The sequence below is a fragment of the Rhamphochromis longiceps genome, linkage group LG7, assembly GCF_057381845.1.
Source record: "Rhamphochromis longiceps isolate RC_006_pf linkage group LG7, R_longiceps_female_GT1.1, whole genome shotgun sequence".
Classification (NCBI taxonomy): domain Eukaryota; kingdom Metazoa; phylum Chordata; class Actinopteri; order Cichliformes; family Cichlidae; genus Rhamphochromis; species Rhamphochromis longiceps.
Genome location: NC_140563.1, coordinates 11,288,888 through 11,307,983, shown reverse-complemented (window position 1 = coordinate 11,307,983; position 19,096 = coordinate 11,288,888). Strand labels below are relative to the sequence as shown.

Below are 19,096 nucleotides of genomic sequence, written 5' to 3'. Positions count from 1 at the left end.
AAATGGTTTTTTGTTGTTTTTTTTCCCCTTCTCATTGTCATGTTAAAGCCTATACTTGTGTTGTTTTGTTTTTTTACATTTTATTTTTCCCTTACTTTTTGGTGTGTCCATTTAACCTCATATTCATATATTGATGGCTCATAACGTCTGTCATCTCCCATCTTCCACATACACATTTGTATAGTAGACATAAAATTAATATAGAGCCCACTAATAAGAAGCTTTAGTCAAAGTAGATCAAGAGAGATGGAATAAACTAGTTTTCCTTTGCAGTACATTCCCCTGCTTTAGTAACGGCCCAGCAAACTATTGACTAATTCATTGTACTGCAGTGCCTCCTGCAGGCAATAGCATGCAAATACACTGTTCTCTACTGGTGCCTGTAACAGCTGAATGCAAAAAATATGGTTTCTACTATATATAATTTGTAGCTGTTCTAACAATAATATTGTTGTATTAACTTGACAAACTTAGAGATTCTTCATTGCAATACATGGAAGATTTTCATTGTAGTAAATACAAATTTCCAAATCATATACAATATATAAAATAAAATCTATGTAGAAGTTAATGCATAGGCAGAAAATTACTTAATATTACATGTGATCACACATGATTGGATTCAATGGACAGTTATTTGGGTTTTTTTCCAGTGCAGTAGTCCTACTTTTTCATTGGAAATTAATATGATTTTAAAATACACAAACTGGAAATTTAACATTTCTTATATAAATTCTGGGTTTTTTCAAGTTTTTAGACGCAATGTGCTGCCTGTTCAGCTTGCATCTAATTGACAATGGCAGTGGGCCCAGTGAACCAAATAAATATAGTACACCGATATAAGAGACGAGGGGAAAAAAAGTCTTTGCATAATTCAAAGATAAATAGACAGTGAGATCAGACTGAGCATACACTGAGGTGTTTAATAAAGTTGACAGTTTCTACTGTTTGGGACTTCACAGGAGAACAAATTCTATGAAAGAGTTGTTTACTTCATTTTATACAGAATAAGAGAGATAACCTAAATTACACATTAAAAGCCAATATTTTGTACTTTTGTGAAGAATACAAATTTTGTACAACATCTAGCATAGTATCTTAATTGTTTAATAAAAAGTTCACTTGAATATTTATGCTGAAAATAAAGGAACACATTCAAGGGAAATAAAATGTAGATTAACTTCAAATCTATTTTGATTCTGAAACAAATAATGTCATTATTGGCAACAAAGTCCAGCTTGTGCCGCCAAACGGTCTGAGCATTCAAACCGAAAACAGCTTCTTTAGTTAAGTGAACTATCAACTACAAACACTTACCAAACACGTAGTTCTGTTTATAAAAGCAGTGAAGCAAAGCAGTGTACTCTTGCACAGCAAAGTGAAGAAAGTCCTCGACAGAGGTTCATTGATTACCCTTTCCTTTCACATTCATCAGTTGTGCACAACTTGGACAGAGACCAAAAGAGCAAAGTGTATCGCAGTGCATTCGCCGTGCGTTTTCTTGCGTGTGTCCTATCTGAGACGAGGCAGGTCTGGTCATGTTTGCTTGAAATCTGCATTGTCTTTGTTTTACTGAGGGAAAGTAAAAGCGGTGTCATTTCTCTTTGGGATAAGGCATTTTCCTAACTGTGCATATAGATAGAGCAACTACAAAATTCCCTGATATGTTATCGAGTGCTAAAATATGTGCTCAACTTCGAGGTGATGCTGCCCAGACAGGCAGATGGTTTTCGTTGTAGTCTTTTATTATTGCTATTCTCACCAGCTGTGTTAAAACTACATTACACTATGGATTACTATACACCATGTGAGTATGTGGAAATTGACATAGGGTATCCAAATAAATAATTTAATGAAATGTATTAGACCTAACTTGTACTCCAGCAACTTCCTTCTGTGGCACTTTAGGAGGCTAACAGTCTTTAACACTCGTCTTCCTAATGCACCGCAGACTAAACGTGACCTGTAATGACATCATATTCTGTATGTTTAATGTGAATCGGGGTTAACTGCATAGATCATTACAGACGTGAGCAACCATGGAGCTGTTGATGGGGGCAGCATAGGTCAGAAACCTAAGAAACGCACACAAGAAAAGCCATGGCGAAGACACAGCAACACTCGTCTTGTACAGCAAACTTCTCATACAAATGTGTGCCTTTCAGCAGTGAGATTGAAGTCAGTCAGTGTGTTTTATTATGATTTGGCTGCTGAATGATTCCTTTCCAGTGAGGATGAAGAAGAAAACAAGTCACAGCCCCTCCCCCTGAACACCATCTCCTGTCTTTACATGACCTCAACAGCTTCAGATTTTCACTGTTCCTCAGGCTGCACTACTCAAACGGGAAATGGAGATAAGATGAAGTTTGCGTAGCCAATTCATGACACACATGGGTGTTTTTGCACACAATTGTGACGGACAGTTCAAGCAGACTTACATATTTACAACTACACGTGGGAACAGGCATGACTGGTTTTGTACGAAGGTCAGCAGCCACTTCTGCCATGTCCATGTGTCTTCCTTTAATTGCATGAACCAATAGCACGATAGCGGAAATGGCTTGAGAGATGACGTGTCTTTCAGTCGAGCTACACGCATTAACAATAGATTATTCCTCAGTGAGGGGCTTGGACCTTGGACTTGAATGGTGGCAGTGTATTCAGCAGCTGCTAACACAGGCCAGCACAATAGGTGAGAAGAAACCCTATTTCCCCTAGCCTTGTGATTATCCTTAAGAAATATGAAAATAGTGGAACTTCAACCTCACAGCATTGTTATTACAATGTCATCAGGACAAACAATCACCACTAAACCACTAAAAAGAGAGACAAAACAAATTAGCCATCTGGAACTAAACACATGGGAGTTTTATGTTGGCGGTTCATTTTCAAAGAGACTAACATAATAGTAAATATTGACCAGTGAATGATCTACTTTTTTTTCCTTTTTCTTTAAGGGTGTACTCTTGTAAACTTGGCTGTAAACCACAAAAATATACTTTCCTTGAAAACGGTGATCATACAGTACATTCAGCATGTACTCACACCCTGGTAATATATATTAAAGTCGCTATTTACACAACAAAAGACGACGTTTGGCTCAAATGATCAATTACACAAACAGAACAGCAAATGTTCATGGCTTTCGATATCGATTCAAGATCTGGTTTACATGACTTTAAACTATATTAAAAGCACAATAACAAATAAGAACTGTGATGAAAGAAACGGTGCGTTTGAGTGAGTTGTTAGGAGAAATCAATGCAACTGTACAAAACAACACAAAAGAACAGCTTTGGCTTATATTACTGATGAACTGTTACACAAACGTGAACATGCTGACTTTCTCACCAGCTCAACTGGGCATTATCTTAATTGCACATTTACATACCCTAATCTTTTAAATTATAAAATGAATAGTTATTGTCATTATTGCAATAGATTCTGCTCCTATCTCATTTTTACCCCCGACATTTATGTTTCACGTATTCGCTAAAGTAGTCTCAACTGTTGCAACGATTTACTGTAGGATCAAAATATCTGTGTAACTTCGATAAAAAGGACCAGTGTGCTGGATGTTTGAGTATCCAACGGCAGGCGTATATTACAGCATTCACAAACATGTTTGAATTAGTGTGTAGTCAATTGCAATTGAATTTGTTTTTTACGTTTTGAAGGGGGGGATGTGTGGCTTATAATTAGAGCAGTATTTTCTTCCACGGAGTCGATCATGTAGGACAAACGTGGACAAACCTTTCACGTTTCTACATTGGCGGCCTCGGAAGGGGAAAAGTGAGGGATCAATTTGCAACACACACCATCGCAGCTAAATTCTACCAAATCCCACACACTGGTCCTTTAAACTGATGCGCGCCTGATCCACTCAGTCAATAAATTAGGAGAGGCCACTTAATATAAAGGTCTTGTGTGATTACAGCATGATTTTAAAGACAGTTCTTGCAGTGAAATATCATATGCACGGGTCCTCAGCCTGAAAGCAACACAATTTTCTCTGACTGTTTGCAACTTGCAAGCACAACAGCAAAAACAGCAACTACATGTAAGTGTCTGACTAGACCAGTGACTAAAGTAATCTACCGCCTATTGTTTAACGATTTTCTTTGAACATCTTTCTTCTGCAGCGTCTCCTGAATTGCACCAAGTACCTGATACCACCTGTTTGTGCATATAATTCAGTCCACCTAGCTGAGTTTTTAATCTTATTTTATCAGTCTGAGAATTAACTTTAGATATGTCCTGACACGTCTTATTACATTACATCTCAGTCATACAAACTGAAGTGGAGTTGAATAATAGCATGACAATGATAGCTGTAAGGACCCTTGCTCTCTCTCTCTCTCTCTCTCTTTCTCTCTCTTTCCCTCACTCTCTCTTTTTCCCTCTTTCTCTCTCTTTTATCTCCATGTCTAACCCCTCCCTCTCTCTCTGACCGGCTGGTGACTGGAGGCTTGATCAGAGCTCTTTATGTCACCCATGTGTCCATGCGCAAGCGCTTGACCGATGGGCTCTCCCTGTCCTCCGAGCCAGCAGGGGGTCTGCCCAGCCCCAGCGGGGAGTGGAAGTCTGGCCGGTGGTCCTCGCGATCACTGCCATCATATGAGCTACAAGACGAGCTGAGGCTGTCGGCAGGTGAACGTCCCAGAACTTCCTGTCGGCTGGACCCTTGCTGCGGCTGCTGTGAGGGGAACCCAGACGGGGTGACGCGCTCCCGTGGCGGTGAGATAGGCTCAGACTTGATGTTTATGCTCTGGCTGGTGCTGATAGATAGGTTGGAACCCTGAGGTAGGTGACCTCCGCCACTGCAGCAAAGATAAGCGAGACATTTTGTTCTTGGTCAAAAACAACGAGCGAACAAATATGAACTGAAATAATGTGAAAAGCCAGGACTGTAGATGTGTGATTCAGTATGATATCACAGAGCACAGTGGGTGTTGCTTTTATGTGAGGGCGTCTGGAGAGTGTGCTTTTGTTTGTAAGTGTGTTACTCACACCAAAGAATTAAGAGCTGCTTGGCCCAGTTGATGCTGTTGCCATGCCGACATGGAGCCCAGCGAGAGCCCAGGAGAGCTGAAGCCCTGTAGGGAAGAGATCTCTGCACTGCTCAGGGAGTACTCTGTTTAAAAAAAAAAAAAAAAAAGCAACCACGCACACTGAGAACTCACTCGCATTTCAGTTACAACACTGTGTGCCACTGAGAAAAGAGCAGGAACCAACAGCGTGTTGTGCAAATAATCTCGGCCAAAAAGGTTGTTGTCAGTCTGGGAGGGGGGTGAGCGAGTCCAGACTCACCAGCAGGATTGTAGGAGGTGGTCATGCCTGAGTAGACCAGGCCCTGTGGGGGTAAGCTGGGGGTGGTGACAGACACGACTGGAGTAGCCAGCGGCTGGGTGGACTGGGAACTGCTTATCCTCTGAGTGTTCTGCAAAAAACACAAACAACAAAGAAAATACTTTAGCTCAAAACATGGCACTATAAAAATATCACACTTGGATGCTAAACAGTGCCAATAGTATCATTTAAAACACTTCATTTAGCGTCGTGTTACTCGACTTAGAGGCTGCGTGCCAAATCAGCCATATAATGCCAGGGGCAGGCTGCACTGAATACGACTTATTGATGAGTTTTCACCTGTGCCTAATGTTTTCAAAATGTAACTAAAGCATTTTCAGTTTAATGAAGCTGTAGTTACTGAATAAAGTAAAATCCTTTCTTTGTTTGTCTTTTGATCCTTTTATTATTTTACCTGATAAATACTGCAGATGATTCAGTCATTTCGCTAAAGTAGCTCTTGGGCAAAGTTAAAAGTCCCTAATGTAAAGGCTACAAATGATCCAGTTTTTTTAATGACTATTTTTTTTCAAAGTGTTCCATATTCTGTACTAAAGGTCGTGTCAAGAATGTGCATGTAATAATAAAAGCTGCCACAAGGTGGCAGTGTAACTTCATTGCTGTAAATGTTCCGCTCTTTCTGATTTTTTTATTGACTGTGTGCATTAAAAAGTTTATGAAAGTAGATTAAAAAATGAGGACACCTAACAATAAACTGATATATTTAGTCTGATTACCTACAGATTCGTTTATATTTAATATATACAGAAAAACGTTGAGAGAGCTTTGCAATAAATTTAGGTAGAATTCTGCTATTCAAAGTAGAAAGCTGACCGACGTCAGTACAGAATTGCTGATGTGCAATTAAAAGCACGACAAATACATTTTGTTAGTGTTATTAAAGAGTTAAGAACACTCGTTTTGGGCAAGCTCCACTCCACAAGAGTCCACCGCAAAAACAATCAGAGTGAGCCATTAAAGTGAGTCTGGAGATCAGTTTCACACCCGAATATTATGTATATGTATATATATATGCGTATATGACACATATCAGCACCCAGAGTGACACACAGCAGAGCCCCAGTGGTTTTTAGTGCAGTGACTGGCATGCAGTCCGCAAAAAAAATGCAGCTTGTTGTGGTCATGCAGTAAACTCTTCAGTGAGTTGCAGATCCACTAATGAAACGCAGCAAAAGTTTAGAACAATACTATAAAATTCCCCCGTGTTTAATGTAACAAACATATGTGCAGCTGCCAGCAGTCGTGTTTGAAGCGCCATTGCATCATGATCTACAGTCGATGGCTTCCTCGCATTGTTCCAACACTCTCCAGCCAGATGACTTCACCGAGTATCTCGTAAGGTGATATCATTTAAGATGATGTAATCCTCTCTGGCTTAAAAAATATAAATGATTTATAATTTACTCATCACTCTTTGAGTTGTAAAACATGAAACTATGCGTAAAATAATTTTAAAAAGTAATCACTGATCTGCTTTCTCCCCCTCTTCCTTTCTCTCGCTCTCCTTCTCTGTCACACACACACTTTCACACATAAACTCTGGTGGTATATGACTAACATTGACGTGTTGGGAATAGAGGAGCCAATTTAACAGGCCGAGGCAATTTTCACAGGCCAAACCCAAAGCATGCAGTGTTAATGTTTTTGTCGTTGTTGTTTTTGTTTTTCCATGTCTTGTTTCTTATCACTGGGAGATCTGAGAGCCAGTCTCCAGTGTGCGCGGTGCCTTCAGTCTAGCATCAGTGATCACCGGAAGCACGTTCACATTGCAGCCATTTGCCCAGGCATTTCTCAAAACTCACCAAATCCATTTCCTCCTCCTCAGACTGCCCTCAACAGAAGAAAAGAAGAGAGTTACAGAAAAGCAGCAGAGCGGCTGTAAATCGCTCAGGGTGGGGGGAGGTGACAAGTGCAGGAATTTACAGTAAAAGGGACAATAATAAATATAAAAACTTCTGGTGACCAATCACTGGTAAATCCCGCTCTCTTTGAACAAAGCAGCTAAATTTGCTTTTTTAAATGTAATGCAAATACATGCTGTCACCAAACCGTAGCACGTGTGGGTATGAAGCGCTGGTGCTCCGGTTTGTTGGGCTATAAAATTCCAGTCTTGTAAATAAAGAAGATGGAGCAGTCGGACGTCAGTGAAGCTTACACAAATGAGAGCTGACATTTGTGAGTGGCACTGAGATCAAATCATAATCACCAGAAATTACGAACGAAGCTTCTCCGCTGGTACCAATAATGGCTGCTTAGTACTGTGCACTTAAAAATCCCCCCTGTGCTGGGAGGAAGAACAAGAAGCCCATTTTCCATCTTTTCTGTGCTGTGGGACATACTGTGTCCACGCCGGGGCTCTTAATACCCACACTCAATCAATAGCGGTAGGAAGACATGACAAGGGCGACAAGATATTATCTGGCTCACACCCTGGGCCCCTGATTAAGTCTTCATCTACACTCTGTCACACTGAGATGTGATTAATTTAATACCATTATGGCCTAATGACAGGCTGTCTGCAGACCTGCCACAGCCCACGCCCTCAACAGCCTCTACCAGTCGAAAATACTTCGTAGGCTCAGACAGAACAGGACCTCCCACCCTGCACCTCTTGCAACACAACCTGTCCTACTCCTACGTATTCCACAAGCAGACACAGTATCACACAGTTGTTTAAACACTGCTCCAGGCCAGCTGAGGCTCAGCAAAGGAGGAGCAGCCACAGTAACCAGAGGTTTATTTACAAAACACATCGGTTTTCTGGAAAGGCTCCTGTTACTGACACCACAAACAACACACAGAGGTGAATCAGGGTATTTGCTTGCAACTGTCTTTAAATCCCGCCCCAACCCCCCTTTTACAGTTTTCTGAATGTCGATTCGTGACTCGGAGGGTCTGCTTAAACCTCATGTGTTTGCTACGATCAGGGCACCCTGAAGCTTTCTTCTTATTATTGTTTTTATAGGCCTCAGAATGAATGTGAATAATGGAGGGAGGGTGCAGATCCATGGTTCGGTCCACACTGAAATAGAGGTGAACACATCTCAGACACTTACGCTACCACACTGAGCCCCACTTCTCAGATAAATAAAAGTCCTGAGTTCAAGTGTTCAAGTGAGGCGGAAACCTCAGCTGAACACCACGCTACGTTTTGTGATAACATCGAAAACATGTTTGGGCAAAATCCAGGCAAAGTGTTCTGCTACGAAGGGCTTGATAAAGACACCAAACAAAGCTCTGCTCTGCCCTGCAGCAGAGATATTTAAAGGTGCTTCAGCTAGTGATACTCGTGTGCAGTGGTGTGCTCTCTACTCACCAGCGGGGGCATCATCCCTTTGCTTGATGGAGGGATAACAACCCTCAGGTCTGGCTTGCGGCTTCCCATTCCCATGTTCCCTCCAGGGGGTGGCGGAGACTTGGTGGGCATGACTTTACCCAGGCCATTGCCACTGGCTGTGCTGAGGAGGCCTGGAGAGCCCCTGGGGTTAACAAAACCATTTCCTGCAGATGCGCACAGCAACAGAAACACATCATCAAACCATGCACTGTGACTGACAACACTCCCAGTCATCAACCAAACCTCTCGCGCTGTGTTGTTTTCCAGCTTGCTACAGCATGCAGCGTTAAGTGTTTCCAACCCTCTGGGAAGTTTTAATAGACTGGGATAATTATCCTGCACATTTACAAAAATAAAATGTCCATTTCAAAATTGATGAGCCCTTTATTTTTACTGTGAATGATTACATCAAAGCCAATTCTTTGCATCTTGGGACGAGGAGCAGTTCACTGGCAAATGTACTGTGACTGCTTAAAAGAAATAGCTGAGGCCATTACAATTGAATAAGAACAATAAAATGTTGTTCTTTGTTGTTTTTCACTGTGCACACAAACAGCAGCATGTGCTAGACTATCCCCACACCATTCACACCTAGGCATTCATGATCATTAGTCATTTCCTTTTCTTGAGAACAATTCAACTAATTTTAGGAAGTTATTTTCTTGAGTTCCAACAACATTTTAGGAACTCCCTCTCCCTTTTCTCATTGGACAACCACCCTTGAAAAACATCGCTATATCCACTGGGTGTGGACCGATCGAAAATAAAAGAAGTAATCGTATTGAACCAATATTAAATATAAATCTTATAAAAAGGTGTTAAAGCTACAATAAATGCCACAATACAGAGAACGGCTTATAGTTATTATTATTATTAGGACTTTTTTTTTTTTTAAAGAAATATGTTTTTGGTAGTTTCTCAATTAAAATAAATCTTTCTGAAACAAACTGAAAATTTCTAAATCACCATAAAGTGTCTGCATCCATTAAGCATTTTCTTTTTAAAACACGTTTCACATAAAGATGTGTTCTTCCCATTTCTATCATGCTACAGTACCTTATTTTGAACCACAAGACACTGTATGACTCATCTGCACAAGATCTGCAGTGAGATTCTGCAGATTTCACACAAAAGAGCTCTGATAAAAAAAAACGGACTGCTGAATTCTTATGAAAACAATAACCAAACAAAAGTAAGATTTCAGGTGCACTTGAAGCTTAGCCTCACTTTATTTGACTTAAGTCTGGAAAGAAAAACTATACTTTAAGAAAAACACACTCGGAAATCCTGAAAACAAAGGGAAGAAGGAATTAATGATATCTAGCACTGCATCAACAGATCAGTAACACTTCAACAAGTTGCTGATTTCTCTATTGTGTTCAGTTTATCCCAGTGAAACACAAAGTGTGTGCGCAACAAGTAGACTCTTACATAGGAACATAATGGAACAATAGCCCGTCTGACTACAGATAAGGCCAGCAACAATTCAAGGTCAAATAAACAGTTATGAAGTGCACAATAGTATCTCACCGCTGAATCAACAGTATATGCAAGCAGCTACTGCCATCAGCCTTCACTTTGATCATATAAGACTACGCTGCTGCAAGACAACAATGTTTACAGAATTAGCAGATTAAATGTCCAAAGCCCCAAAAATAGCGAGCCTGATTAAAAGCATGGAAGAAGTCATTCAGTGGGAATGAGGAGCAATGAGTGCAAATAGAATTTCATGTAAAGAAATGGATTTCAATTTGGCAAATAAAGACCTCGCTGATAGCAATCAGTGAGCTCGAATATTTTACTTTGACAGAAGTCTGCCTTGTAACGCTGAGGAAAAACAACACGATGGAGATGACTAAAGGCCTTTTTCACATCAGAGATTTGTCTTGCAGCATTGGAGGCCAACCTTCGCAGCCAAAACTGTCTGACGTAACATTGTTTTCTAATAATGCTTTGCAGTAAAATATCAAAATGTAATCCTTGCTTTGGTTTAGTTTGTTTTTATTCCCTAATCATATCAAAAATCCGACTCAAAACATATATCAAGTAATAATGTAATGCATCATCTGGTGACACACATATATATAGCCAAAAGAAGACATAAATGATTTTTCTTGGTTTAACATCAAATTTAACTTGCATATGTTTTTCTCAATTGCGTGCATAATGTATTGTTTTATTATGTAGCTCATTGATCTTCAGCTCAAATAGGCTGTTTAAATAAAGGATTCATTCATTCATAACTGATGTTTTAAAATGTGTCCACATTACAATAATGTTTGTGGGTTAAATTTCCATGTATGCTTTATGTTTTCATGCACTTGCATATATATTTATACATTTATCTATATATATTTCATTATGTCTTTCTCTTGATAATCTGCTTAATTTTATTAATCTGGTTTAACTGTTTTTTTGTCTGAAAACACTTCAGGCTTAAGGTTGCAGCTTTGCTAAAACTGCAAGAAGGTTCCTTCAGAGATGTTTGTTTCATACCTGCAAGCTACGTAAGATACAACTTGCATATTCTTAGCACTTGTAGTCATACTAGCACTAAGGTTCTGTTGGTGGCAATGATGGTTTATTTATCAGTGAAAAATCTCCACAGCTGTTTGACACAAGAATATCACATCATTCATAGTGGCCACAGCACAAGCACACAAGTTAAAAAAATAAACAAATAGCAAAGGAAAAGATAGAAAGGATCACGAGATTAGAGTACAGAGTCTTTTCACATGAAAAGAAATGATTGCACATATGCAGGTAACGCGAGCGTTCGGCTTGACTGGCTTGTGTTATAGTTGGTTTATTATGTTGTTTAAGTATGTCCTTTTTGTGCCATGGAAACAAACTTTCATTATTAAAAACAGCCTACTTTAAAGTAGAGATGGCACGATACCACTTTTTTATGTCCGATACCGATATCATAAATTTGGATATCTGCCGATACCGATATGAATCCGATATAGTGTGTTTTTTAATCAATAAAACTGTTTTTTAATATCTTGCTGCATTTTGTATAAGTTCATACTCAAGTTTAAATAAACAACAACACTAAAGCTATTCTGTTATACCTGTATGTAAAAAATACACTGCCCACAAAATATTTCATAGTTCAGCAACACTGATCAATCTAATAAACTTAAACCTACTCCATCCTTCCTATTCTGGCATTTTAAAGAGTACTTAGCAGAAATATTAAGCAACCTAACTAATAGGGTTGCAAACTCCCAGCAAAAAAAAAAAAAGGGAACCACCCCCCACCTCATGATGCTTAATCGACGTAATCAACTTTAATTTGATGCAGTGTGAAAAAAAATGCACAGAATTAAATTATTTTTCAAGAATAATTAAATAGATTCAACATCTTTCTTCAACAGAATTGCAGACTGCACAGATGGTACCTTCCCAAAGGAAAAAGTACTATAGCTTACTAGGGTATATTAGACTTAACAGTTACTATATACAGTAATGGACTTCTACATATTTTACATCAGATTAAAAATTTGGGTGTAAGATTCAGATAATTATTTATTAAAAGCTAGACATTTTAAATGAGAATAAGAAAGAAAAGTATGTCTTTGTACCCCCCTTTTCCCTGTTAATGTCCTATCGGCCCCCCCTGGCTAAACTTTGCTAGATCCGCCCCTGCACAGTTACCAGCCATCAGCTACGTAGAAAAGGATCCTGGTGTAGAAAGTAATAATAAATAAATTCTAACAACAGCTTATCAAGGTTAAACGTGTTGCTGTTGTTCAGCCGCTGGTTTCCTCTTTCTGGTGCAAAGTGGGCCAAAAACAAAGAAGAGAGACGGACTCGCGGCAGAAAAGCCGATCAGCTGATCATTGAGCAGTTTCATGATTGAAGTAGCAACAGGAGAGGGAGGGAGAGAGAAGAGGCACTCGCTCCATATATCGGTTGTTAACCTTAACGTGGGAATGCTTTACAAACATTCAGAGACAAACTTACAGACTTGCTTTACTTCTCTCTGGGATCACTTCCTCGGAGATGAAATGCTGGTTTGGTAGGGAGGCTACAAATACACACAGCCGCTCTATCACGTGAGCACACTGCTCCGACGTGCTACGGTTATGAGCTGAGTTACGCCGTGTCGCAAGTTTTGTGAGGTGCTTTTTTGATATTTAATGGATCGGATTACATTTTTTATTTCTCTCCGATATCCGATCCAGTAATTTACGTCAGTATCAGACCGATACCGATAGGCTACGTAATATCGGATCGGTCCATCTCTACTTTAAAGTCGTTAAAAATGTAGACATCCACTGATAAGTCGTCTTGCTTACTCATAGGCTGATGTAGTGTATATGTGTATTGCATTCCTCATCCTCGACTTGATAAACAAGCTGAAAACAAACGAGTTGCCCTCTTTAATCACATATTGAAAATTCCCTCACCATAAGGACCCTGGCAGAGCATTTGTAAAAATGTTACAATCGAGGAGGCAAAAAATGAAGAACACTTTCTCTATTTTCCAAATGTGAATATTCTCAGAAACGTAAAAGAAAAACTCACAGCGTTCCTGTTGTAATATTTCTAATTCTACATGACTTAAATTGTAATATTGTCACACTGTATCTATTAACATTTCAGTTATGTCCTTTCGCCACCTCATTTAAAATACATTTGTGTCACACTATTGGCGATTTCATTACCGGTCGGAGACACAAAGACCCACAGTCTTGTGTTTACTGGCTCATTTAGACACGGAATAACCCACCTGACTTGCTTATGTGTGCAATGTGAGTTTGATTATGACTTCATACGTCTGACGATGAGTGAAGGAAATAATTATTTGAAAATAAGTGAGGATGAAAACACGTCTGAACAAATACACGGCAAAGTTCAATGGGATCCAAGGTAACAGACACAAGTTAAGACCAAGCCTTCAGCATAGGGCATGTCACCGGGCTTTTCTGCTCTCATTCTATATTCAGACTTCTCTTAACAGATCGGTTGTGCTGGTAAATCCTCTCTGACTGAAACCTGTGCACGCTGAAAGCTGTTTGGTTTCTGTTCATTGTTCTGAATTATTAAAATGGTCTGGTAAGGGGTATTACATAAACCCCTGTGTTTACAAGTGAAACATTCGGTTTTCATTTTAAGTTTGGGGAAAGAAAACACTGTGACTTATTGTGTCCAACATCCCACACGCGCCAGGCTCAAGCAAAAAAAAAAAAAAGGGAGGGGGGAGTCTTGATGAATGAGAAGAAATGATAGAAGTGAATCAAGGGGCTCCAAATGCAGTTTTCCAATAATAGCTAGATGCCATGTAGCCTGCGGTCCTTTTGTTGTATCTCAGCAAACTAATTTGAGACAGGATGTCCCAAGTGTAACTGCTAAGAATGAAGTCAGATGGAATAACTGTTCACGCCCCATAAAAATTTTAGACTGAAGAAAAACTGAAACACGCATTTGACGTTGGAAAGTATCCCTCATTATTCAGCAACTGCGGACATCCAAGCAGCCTAAGATTAATAAAGTAAAACTACAACAAAGAAAAACAACTTTCTGAAAACAAACTCCGGCACCACTGAGCCTGTTACTTAATGACATCTGGTGGGCATGCAAACAAACTTTGAAAATGTGTTTCAAGACCTTGCAATCATTCAGTATTAATGAAGGCATGTATACAGCTCGCAACCATACTGCATACCAGAGAGCACTCTCCTGAATCCTTCGTTTTCACCACAACTTTCTCACCAGTCAAGGACCAGAGCTTGTAATTAGGTGTTATTGTATGAGCTGTTGTAAGAAGCGATGCACTGTCACTCAGTGAAGTACACACACTACTCAATCACATAAAATGAGGCTTAAAGAGAAGCAGTTTGGTTTGTGGAGGTGTATTAGCTTTCAAGCCATTATCTGAATGAGAAACTAGACAAGAACAACAGATGGCTTATTTTAGAGAGAACAACTGACATTTATCTGCCAGAAAATGTTGCCAGTGATGTTCGCTGTGGTATCGTGCATGCATATACAGTACGTGCGCCTGTAAAATGGAGAAATTTTACACAAAAAGCTAATAAATAAAGCGGCTATCACACTCCAATAGTTGAATGGGATAAAAATAATTTGCCTTTTGCTTAACTTAGAAAAAAAAGTTTGAAAGTACTTAAAACTATTAAATGGGGAGAAGATATCACACAACACATCTTCCATCTGGCTGCTTTGAAATGCCTCTACTGTGGTCACTGCGGCTACTTGGGAAAATCATAAGCATTTCAGGAATGGTCATCTGACATCAGGGCTAGAGAAGTTAGTCCTCCTCGTAGCCTATGCTCTGCTACACACTTGTTGCAAACAACAGCTGCAACATGCCCATACAGTGCCAAATGCTGACGCCCCTTGGCAGAGGCTCCTGACTTTACCCTGACCTGGTGCCACACCCAAACTTAAAACCAACCGAGCACTTTCTTTTTGGTTGTCTTTAAACTCTGTGACTAAGCCCGAGCCTAAAATCTCTTAAAGCTTATATCCTAGTGTTCTTCAAATTGTTATTACCTTTGATGTCATGCAGTTTGCCAGTTTGCTAAACAAAATAAGGAAAGAGTTAAAACTCCATCTGCCTCCACGTGTCACACGACACTTTTCACTCATGACAGGCTGTCCGGTCATTGTGTACTGAGGACTTAGTGGAATGACATGGCCTGAATACCTACAGGGTTATGCTGGTCTAGGCATCTTACAGACCCTCTCCAGCCTTATAAGGGCTGCCAGGGCAGTCAGGGGGGAACAGATGCACCTGTCAATAGACGGGAAGGAAACAGGAGAAGAGGGAACTGTGTAGAGGCGACAAGTTTAAAGGAAACACTGGGTTTATTTACCTGCCCGTGTCAGTAAGACAGCTAATTGCCCCACTCTTTTACCGCTTTGAAGTACAAACACCACACAGGGTTTAATGCTGTGGAACCATTTCCCATCTCTCAAACGTGCGTTTACCAAGCATATTGTGCATGCTCTCTGTTAAGAGGACATGTGTGCCCTTTGCATGCAATGGAAAGACAGTCAAACCAATCAGTCAGTGGTACTGACGACTGTCTTTAGCCAATCACAAATAGATATGCTACTATCCAGCTCATTTGCTAAGCAGGAAGCCTGTTGGGCAGAGCTACAGAGAGCTAATGAATCTCTCCAGGAGGACTTACCCGCTGGGCTGGAGCCCGCACCACTTGGCACTGAAAGGTCTGTGGTATCCAGCATGCCACCTAATAAGATGCACAGAGTGATATGATTAACCATCTGCATCTTTCTGCAAGCTAGCAGAGCATGTGATGGAGATGGCAGACCAGACATGAAAATGTCATGTAGCTCTATCTTCACAGTGCACGAAAGAGTAGAACGTGCTCTGCCAGGGTCCTTATGGTGAGGGAATTTTCAATATGTGATTAAAGAGAGCAACTTGTTTGTTTTCAGCTTGTTTATCAAGTCGAGGATGAGGAAAGCAGCATTCCACTGTGAGGAGGCACGTTCAGAAAACGGTTACTTGTGTAATTCTGAATTTGTGCACCTCTGAGTGATGTTTCACACACATTTAAGCAATGCACTTAGGTCAAAAGAATATAATGCTAGCATGCCACCAGAATCATCTAAAAATAAGATAAATGCTTTACAGTTATTAATCACAAGGGATGAGTTATTCTAGAAAATTATCATTTAGTATACCCCCAGTAAACAAGAACATGTTACTACTGATATGTGGTCAAATGTCAGTGAGGCATTTCACACCTTGCTGCATGTGCTCCCATCAAAGGCATTGTAGTGAAATCTTGCAAAAGCCAACCGAACTGACTGAGTCCAACCAGTCATACCAGTACTAGTGTCACTGACATCATTTTTCCACTATGCAGATACAGTAAAAGGTGTAACAATGAGCATCTCAGAGGATGTGAAAAAAATATATCCACCAAAGATCAGATAAGAGGTGTTGAATGACGACTTGACATTAGCTCACTTACCCTGGAGACCATTTTGGACAAAAAGTTGAAAACCATTTGAGATAGAGACCACTCAGAGGTTAAATGTGGACAACCTAGATAACGCAAACCTATTTATGCATATGAAACTAAAGAGGTAAAAGCTAGATCAGTCAAGTTTTCTCTAATCTATTTGAAGTATGCAACATTATTGGCTTTGTCAAGTGCCTGAACTCTGTCATTCAGACATAGGTCACATTTATTGTTTTTTTTCCCTGTACCCTTGAGATGGGACTGCATCTCAATATCTAGCCCCAGAGCTTCCAGCATTTCCGTCCACACTGCCATGTGTGTGCCCCATTCCCACCTCTCATATTCCCTTGCCTCTCTGTGCACCCTGTCCTCATATCCCCCCTGCTCCTGTGTGCAGCCTCTCTTTTTACTTACGTCTCTTAGCCAAAAGTCTGCGCTTGTCCTCAAACGTCTGGTAATGTCTGAACTTTCTTTTTCTTTCTTGGGTTGTTCTGTTGCAGATCGGTCTTAATTGTGAGCATACCAATCCCATAACGTTAACTGGCATGTATTTATTTGAAACAGTAAAAGTGATACATAAATGTTGTTGATACAATTTCCATCAAAGGGGCCAGGATGCTTTTTTACAAATAAAGCCGACAAGTCTGGAAAATTGATTGGATCCAAGATTAATTTGTATGTCGATTCTTCACAACATATATCCCGCTTATAAAATTAAGTGAACTTGCATGCTGCTACCCATTGTCTCCACTCTTTATGCTAAGCTAGGTTAACAAACTTCTGGCCTCCAACTCCATGTTCAACAGGGATATAAGAGTGATACTGATCTCCTCAGCAAATTCTGAAAAGTCAAAAACAGCAATTTCCAAATTTGCTGAGCTACTCTTTTCAAACTATTGCAAATAAAACTTTGATAATATTTCTGATGTTGGTGAGACCGACTCTTGTATCAATTTGGTGGGAAACTGCCTTAACCACCATTAACAAAAATCGAAGTGAGATTGTTATCCACTGACCTGCACTGCCTGCACTGGTGGGCCTCTGGGATCCTCCACCAGAGCCAACATTCCTGTGCAGAGAGGCCTGTGGAGGGGACAGCATCCCACTCTCACTCAGAGAAGCTGTGGCGGCTGCCAGGCCCTGGCTGCCCAGAGTCCCTCCTGCCTGGTACATGGCATTAGGATTGGATACAGGCACTGCCACATGCATGGAGAAGTTCTGCTGAGGCAATGCTGTGGGCTAGAAGAGGGAGACAAACACACAAATATTTACACAGATTACACTAAAAATCCAAGCTCCGATGAGTCTGATGAGTCACTGGTTGTCATGGCATCATTAACAGCAAGCTCCACTTGAAGGTTAGCTTTAATAAACAGATTCACAAAACAGGCAGGCAGGGCAGATTGAAGTACTGCAAAGGAGACCTCCTACATTGTCGGCTTTGTATGCTTTATAGTATACATAACATAATATTTATTCATGGTACTTTAATAAACATTCATAACCATCATTCTCATTAACATCATACATAGAGAATACACACAAATCTTCAAGTAATACCACAACATACACAAATAATAACTTACAAAACCCAAAATATAAAAACATGCTGTCAGGTGATCACTGTGCATTGCAGCAGTCAGCACTAGACACATAGATTTTCCTTTTGAAACACCATTGTGTAATGTGTTTCTCTGCAAAACACACAGCGGTGGTGGGGACTTGCAACCCAGACATCTACAAGAATCACAACTCATTTGCATTTACCCACAAAGTGCTGACTGTGCAAAGCTTTAAGTGAGAATGACAGGTGGCAGTGAGAACATTTCATTATAGCATTATCCAGTGAGCCAGTTGGGTGTTATCATTAGTTTGTTAATGGCAAAGTGATGCTCTTCATGTCAGGAACATAGAGAAAACAACTGCTTCTTAGTAAGCACTATGTTCTTGCACAAGTCTAATATTGTCACGTGTGATAAGATCACAAGAGATCTGTGATATCTTGAAAGACAGAGCCAGTGTGGTACTTGGAGAAGGGAACGGGACGGTGTAAATATTAGTGCAGTGTAACGATGAAGAGATATAATTTGAAAAGAAGAATGAAAATGTTGGATTATTAAGGTCCTACGGAGACAAAAAATATATATATTTTTTTACCAATCGAATAGAAATCTGGATTGAGATGGCAAAAAAAACACCCTTAAATTAAAGGATCTGCAACTGTTTATAATAAACACTCACATTACTCTTAGGGTATTTACTGTAAATTCATTATGTTGAGATAGTGATTGCAGTTTGATTTGTGATAACATGACCATGATACTAGGGTGTAATCTTTCTAGCAGAAGCATGCAACATTTCATCTGTTAATGAAATGTGATCTTATCAGGGTGTGCCAAAATATCAGCGGCAAAACAACTCA

General features: G+C 40.0%; 1 protein-coding gene across 8 annotated transcripts in view; it reads right to left on the bottom strand.

The window, feature by feature from the left end:
* Positions 1–887: 887 nt before the first annotated feature.
* The window catches only part of mef2aa (myocyte enhancer factor 2aa), a 67,831-nt gene continuing 49,622 nt past the window's right edge, over positions 888–19,096 (bottom strand). For 5 of the 8 annotated variants that reach the window (XM_085412146.1, XM_085412149.1, XM_085412145.1 and 2 more), the window contains exons 5-10: positions 17,691–17,913; positions 8,687–8,871; positions 7,173–7,196; positions 5,311–5,440; positions 5,011–5,134; positions 889–4,820 (exon numbers count right to left, since the gene is read on the bottom strand). In XM_085412146.1, the coding sequence (XP_085268272.1) occupies positions 4,484–4,820; positions 5,011–5,134; positions 5,311–5,440; positions 7,173–7,196; positions 8,687–8,871; positions 17,691–17,913 (1,023 nt within the window). In that variant the 3' untranslated portion in view covers positions 889–4,483. Of the gene's footprint in view, positions 4,821–5,010; positions 5,135–5,310; positions 5,441–7,172; positions 7,197–8,686; positions 8,872–15,873; positions 15,934–17,690; positions 17,914–19,096 lie in introns of all 8 variants that reach the window. The other 3 variants (XM_085412151.1, XM_085412150.1, XM_085412152.1) reach the window with 2 other exon arrangements.